This window comes from Pipistrellus hanaki, assembly GCF_964339955.1.
Source record: "Pipistrellus hanaki genome assembly, chromosome: 9".
Lineage (NCBI taxonomy): Eukaryota > Metazoa > Chordata > Mammalia > Chiroptera > Vespertilionidae > Pipistrellus > Pipistrellus hanaki.
Window position 1 is genome coordinate 32,068,012 of NC_140511.1, and position 6,716 is coordinate 32,074,727.

Sequence of the window (6,716 nt, forward strand, 5' to 3'; positions counted from 1 at the left end):
CTAGAGGCAGAGTTCATATCAAGTATGTGGTTTGGCTTCTTAGCCTCAAGAGGCTGTTAAGAGTGTAATCTGGAGATTTCTTACGAAAAATCTAGCAAAGAAGATTGAAAAGGGCCTATATAATCAATTATTTTAATTTTTACAAATAATCAGGACAACTTTATTAAAACTAGATTTATGTTACAAATAAATTAGTATTAATTAAACTGTTTTGGGTAATAATTTTACATTGAAAATTTGTTTCAATAGAAACAGTAATACACCCTTGAGAGCATTAGTTTCCAATTCAATTAATTATCTTAAAAGTTTTGTTTTCCACCTATGAACTGGTTATTATACTGTATTATTTTTGTTTCCTCAAGTATTTGGCTGCAATCCTCCAAACTAACATTTTTAATTTTTTTCTTTTGACTTGGAATTATTGAATTAAAACTGCCCTTTTTCCTAAGCCTTGCAATTGCAAACTGCAACCAGCCAACTTAATATAAACTTCCAAGAAAGTACCACAACAGTCAATGCTTAGGCAATCTCCATAATGCTGTGTGAGCCACTAAAAATCTGTCTGAAATCCCAACAATATCACCAGAGACATCTAAACCGCCAACCAGACTGTCACTGCCTACTTCCCTCCAAGAGACGTTTTGACACATGTAACCACAAACCAACAATTCTATAAGAAATATAACAATAATAAAGAGAACGGAATTCAAATACAACATTATAGAAAGACATCAACATACAAGAAAAGAGAGCAAGAGAATAAGAGAGGAATAGAGACCACAAAAACTAACCAGAAAATAATAAAATGCCAATAACAGATGGTAAAAATGGATATTAAAAAAATAAAACCAAGACCAACACATATGCCTGCAAGAGTCTCACTTCAGATAGATACACACATTGTTTCTATGTGTGTATCTATCTGAAAAAATACATTTAAAAAAAGCTTGGGTAACAATACTTTTATCAGACAACATAAATATTAAATCAAAGGCTGTAATAACAGACAAACATGTGGAGGCTAAATAATATGATACTAAACAATCTATAATAATAAAAGTGTAATTGCTAATTTGACCAGATGTCCTTCTGGACGACCTTCCTGATGTAGCCGGGGTTGTGAGGGAAGCCCCGGGTTCTGGGTGCCTGCCAGCAGCCGGAGGGAAGTCAGTGCTAACAGCCAGGGGAAGGAAGGCCTACTCTTGCAGAAATTTTGGGCATCAGGCCTCCAGTGTATATATAGAAAGAAAGCAAAAGATATCTTGAGACAAATAGAATGAAAAACACAATACCTTAAAAGTCTGTGAGACAGAGCCAAAGCAGTTTTAAGAGGCAAAACCCAAAGCAATACAGGCCTACATACAAAACAAGAAAAATGTCAAACAATCTAAACTTATTCCTAAAGGAACATCAAATAAACTTAAAGTGAGAAGGAAATAAAGATCAGAGTGGAAATAAACAAAATAAAATCTTAAAAAAAAATAGAAAAGATTGATAAAACCAAAAGATGGGGGGGTTTTTGAAAAGATAAATAACATTTATAGACCTTTACCCATCAAGAAACACAGTGAGAGGGCCCAAATAAATGTCAGAAATGAAAGATAAATGACAAAAACAACACAGAAATACAAAGGATTGTAAGAAAATACTATAAATTATATGCCAACCAATCGGACAACTAAGAAATATGCCATCTTTTAAGACTGAATCAGGAAAAAATAAAACATCTAAACAGACCAATAACTACAAATAAAATAAAATTAGTAATCAAAAAACTCCCAACAAATATAAGCACTGACCATATGGCTTCAGGCCTCCAGTGTATATATAGAAAGAAAGCAAAAGATATCTTGAGACAAATATTGATAGAATGAAAAACACAATACCTTAAAAGTCTGTGAGACAGAGCCAAAGCAGTTTTAAGAGGCAAAACCAAACATTCAAAGAAGAATTAATACCTACCCTTCTCAAACTATTTTTAAAAATTGAGGAGGATATAAAGCTCCCAACTCATTTTATCAGTCCAGCATTACCCTGCTACCAAAACCAGATGAAGGCCATACAGAAAAAAGGGAAGGAAGGAAGGAAGAAAGGGAGGGAGGAAGAAAATTACAGGCCAAATTCCCTGATGAATATAGATATTGGGTCGGCAACTAAGTAATTGCGGATTTTTTAAAGAAAATCAAAGACAATTTTTTCATGGAACTAAATAACTTTATTCTGTAATGTATTGCCCATTTTGATCAATGACCTTTTGCCATCTTTCAGGCAGCATCATAATCCCACGTTCAAAAAACTTCTGGTTTTTATTAGCAAAAAACTGAATCAGGTACGATTTGACATCATCATCATTATTGAAATTTTTACCATTCAAGGAGTTTTGTAAAGATCGAAACAAAAAGTAATCAGATGGTGCAAGGTCAGGACTATATGGTGGATGTGGCAAAACATCCCAACCAAGCTCCATTAATTTTTGCCGAGTGACCAAAGATGTGTGTGGCCTTGCATTGTCATGATGGAATACAATACCTTTTCGATTTGTCAATTCGGGCCGCTTTTCTTCAACTGCATTGTTTAATTTCGTTAGTTGTTCAATGTAGACATCAGAATTGATCGTTCGGTTGGGTGGTAAGAGTTCAAAGTAGACAATTCCTTTGTAATCCCACCAAACTGATAACAAAACCTTCTTTTGATGAATATCAGCTTTTGATGTTGTTTGAGTTGGTTCACCTGGCCTGCTCCACGATCTTTTCCGCTTGATATTGTTGAAAACAACCCATTTTTCATCGCCAGTTATCAGTCGTTTTAAAAATGGATCATTTTCATTACGTTTCTTTAGCAAATTGCAGCTGCTAATGCGTTGCGTTAACTGTGATTCTTTCAGTTCGTGAGGAACCCATGTATCGAGTTTTTGAACATAGCTAAGTTGTTTTAAGTGATTTTCAATGCATGTATGTGATACATGAAGCTTCTCTGCAATCTCACGTGTTGTACTGTGACAGTCTGAATTGATTATTGCTTTGATTAGGGCGTCATCAACTTCAACTGGACGACCAGAGCGTTTTTCATCTTTGAGTGAAAAAACACCAGAACGAAATTTGGCAAACCAATTTTGACACTGCCGTTCTTTTAAGGCTTCGTCACCATAAACAGCACATAACTTTTTATGAGCTTGCGATGCGTTTTCCCTTTGCGGAAATAAAAAAGCAAAATATGACGAAAATGTTCCTTTTGATTTTCCATTTTTCAACGAACGCCAAACGAAAACTACAAAACAGATCAAAAAACTTTTTTTACTGATTAACAGCTGAATAGCCAACTATCAAATAACAAAATGTGTTTTACATTTGTACTACGTCTGCAAACTAAAAATTCAACTGAAGCCATATATGTGTGAAACCCGCAATTACTTAGCTGCCGACCCAATACAAAAATTTGCAATAAAATATTAGATTATATTCAAGAGTACATTAAAATTATCATACACTATGATTAAGTGGGATTTATTCTTGGGATGCAATTCTGGTTCAATATGAACAAATCAATTAAATGGCATAACAGATAAAATCTACAATAAAAGTTATAGGATCCTATCAATAGATGTTGGAAAAGCATTTGACAAAATACATTCATTTATGATAAAAACTCTTCCCAATTATACTTAATGATGAAAATCTCAAAGCTTCTTCAAGATCAGAAACAAGAATTTACTTTACCACTTTATTCAGTACTAAAGGCCCAGTGTACAAAATTTGTGCATGGGGGAGAGGGGGGTTTCCTCAGCCCAGCCTGAACCCTCTTGCAATCTGGAACCCCACGGGGGATATCCAAATGCTGGTTTGTGGGCTTGGGCCTAAACCAGCAGTTGGACATCACTCTCACAATCCGGGACCGCTGGCTACTAACCACTCACCTGCCTGCCTCATTACCCCTAACTGCCTGCCTGCCTACCTGATCGCCCCTAACTACCTCTGCCTAGACCCCTGCCTCCACAGCTTCGTCCAGAAAGATGTCTGGAATGACATCCGGAAGACTGTTTGGCTGTCCAGTCTAATTAGCATATTACACTTTTATTATTATAGATGGCTGTGGCAAGGACTTCCAATACTATCAGATAAAAGATAAATAAAAGACATCCAAATTGAAAAGGAATAAACTAATTATTTGAAGATGGTATAATGTTATATAGAACACTAAACATTCCATCAAAAAATATTAATGATAATAAATGAATTCATAAAAGTAGCAGAATACAAAATAAATGTTCATAAATTGATTATATTGGGTCGGCAACTACGTAATTGCGGATTTCACACATATATGGCTTCAGTTGAATTTTTAGGTTTGCAGACGTAGTACAAATGTAAAACACATTTTGTTATTTGATAGCTGGCTATTCAGCTGTTAATCAGTAAAAAAAGTTTTTTGATCTGTTTTGTAGTTTTCGTTTGGCGTTCGTTGAAAAATGGAAAATCAAAAGGAACATTTTCGTCATATTTTGCTTTTTTATTTCCGCAAAGGGAAAAACACATCACAAGCTCATAAAAAGTTATGTGCTGTTTATGGTGACGAAGCCTTAAAAGAACGGCAGTGTCAAAATTGGTTTGCCAAATTTCGTTCTGGTGATTTTTCACTCAAAGATGAAAGACGCTCTGGTCGTCCAGTTGAAGTTGATGACGCCCTAATCAAAGCAATAATCAATTCGGACTGTCACAGTACAACACGTGAGATTGCAGAGAAGCTTCATGTATCACATACATGCATTGAAAATCACTTAAAACAACTTAGCTATGTTCAAAAACTCGATACATGGGTTCCTCACGAACTGAAAGAATCACAGTTAACGCAACGCATTAGCAGCTGCGATTTGCTAAAGAAACGTAATGAAAATGATCCATTTTTAAAACGACTGATAACTGGCAATGAAAAATGGGTTGTTTACAACAATATCAAGCGGAAAAGATCGTGGAACAGGCCAGGTGAACCAACTCAAACAACATCAAAAGCTGATATTCATCAAAAGAAGGTTTTGTTATCAGTTTGGTGGGATTACAAAGGAATTGTCTACTTTGAACTCTTACCACCCAACCGAACGATCAATTCTGATGTCTACATTGAACAACTAACGAAATTAAACAATGCAGTTGAAGAAAAGCGGCCCGAATTGACAAATCGAAAAGGTGTTGTATTCCATCATGACAATGCAAGGCCACACACATCTTTGGTCACTCGGCAAAAATTAATGGAGCTTGGTTGGGATGTTTTGCCACATCCACCATATAGTCCTGACCTTGCACCATCTGATTACTTTTTGTTTCGATCTTTACAAAACTCCTTGAATGGTAAAAATTTCAATAATGATGATGATGTCAAATCGTACCTGATTCAGTTTTTTGCTAATAAAAACCAGAAGTTTTTTGAACGTGGGATTATGATGCTGCCTGAAAGATGGCAAAAGGTCATTGATCAAAATGGGCAATACATTACAGAATAAAGTTATTTAGTTCCATGAAAAAATTCTTTTAAAAAAGCCGCAATTACTTAGTTGCCGACCCAATATTTTTATATACCAATTTACAGAGAAATTGGGTAAACAATTTTATTTGTAGTCTCATCAAATTTAGGATAAATTTAACAATAAAGGTATAAGGTATGTATTAAAAATAATATATTGAAGAAAGAAACTGAAAAAGATATAAATCAATGGAAGCTCAAGAATAGGAACAATTAAAATTACTCAAATGTTCATACTACTCAACGTAATCTATAGATTCAATGTAATCCATATCAAAATACTGATAGAATTTTTCACACTGAACAAGTAATCCTAAAACATATGGAACCACTGAACACCCCAAAGAGCCAAAGAAATCTTGAGAAAAACAAATTTGGAAGATTTCAAACTATATGACAAGGCTATAGTAATCAAAATAGCATGGTACTAACAAAAACATATGCGTAGGTCCATGAAACAATAGAAATAAATCCATGCCTAAATGGTCAATTAATCTATAACAATAATAGCAAGAATATACAATGGAATGAAGACAGTTTTTTTCAATAAATGGTATTGGGAAAATTAGACAAATGTGCAAAAAAAAAAAAATACACCATTTCCTTATGCCATATAAGAAAATAAGCTCAAAATGAATTAAAGGTTTAAATTGAAGACCTGAAAACATAAAACTCTAATAAGTAAATATGTACAGAATACTTTTTAGCAATCCTTTTAATATATCTTAGCAATATTTTTGAATATATCTCCCCAAGATATATTCAAAAGAAAAACAAGGCAAAAATCATTATATGGGACTACTTCAAACTAAAATTTTTGCAGTGAAGAAAACCATCAACAAAGTGAAAGAGAGAACATATTTGCCTATGATACATCTTATAAGGGATTCATATCCAAAGCATATAAAAAACTCATACAATTTAACACAAAACCAAAAAATAATCTGTTTTTAAATGGGCAAAGGACCTGAACAGATACTTCTCCACAGAAGAAATTGAGATGGCCAATAGAAACATGAAAAGATACTTTACATTAAGTTATCAGGGAAATGCAAATGAACACTAAAACCACAAGAAATATCACTTCACTTCTGTCAAAATGGCTATCATCAATATATCCACAAACAGGTGTTGGCATGTTCTTTTTTCTAAATACCTGCATTTTATAACTCATAAAACTGGAAGTCTGACTATTTTCTAAA

At 34.0% G+C, this 6,716-nt stretch overlaps 1 protein-coding gene across 2 annotated transcripts in view; it reads left to right on the forward strand.

Annotated features, from left to right (window-relative positions):
* RAB38 (RAB38, member RAS oncogene family) overlaps positions 1 to 5,505 on the forward strand; it is a 452,769-nt gene extending 447,264 nt beyond the window's left edge. For both annotated transcript variants that reach the window (XM_084895228.1, XM_084895229.1), the window contains one exon: positions 4,442 to 5,505. In XM_084895228.1, coding sequence (XP_084751354.1) covers positions 4,466 to 5,494 — 1,029 coding nt within the window. In that variant the 5' untranslated portion in view covers positions 4,442 to 4,465 and the 3' untranslated portion in view covers positions 5,495 to 5,505. The remainder of the gene's footprint in view (positions 1 to 4,441) is intronic.
* Positions 5,506 to 6,716: the final 1,211 nt, after the last annotated feature.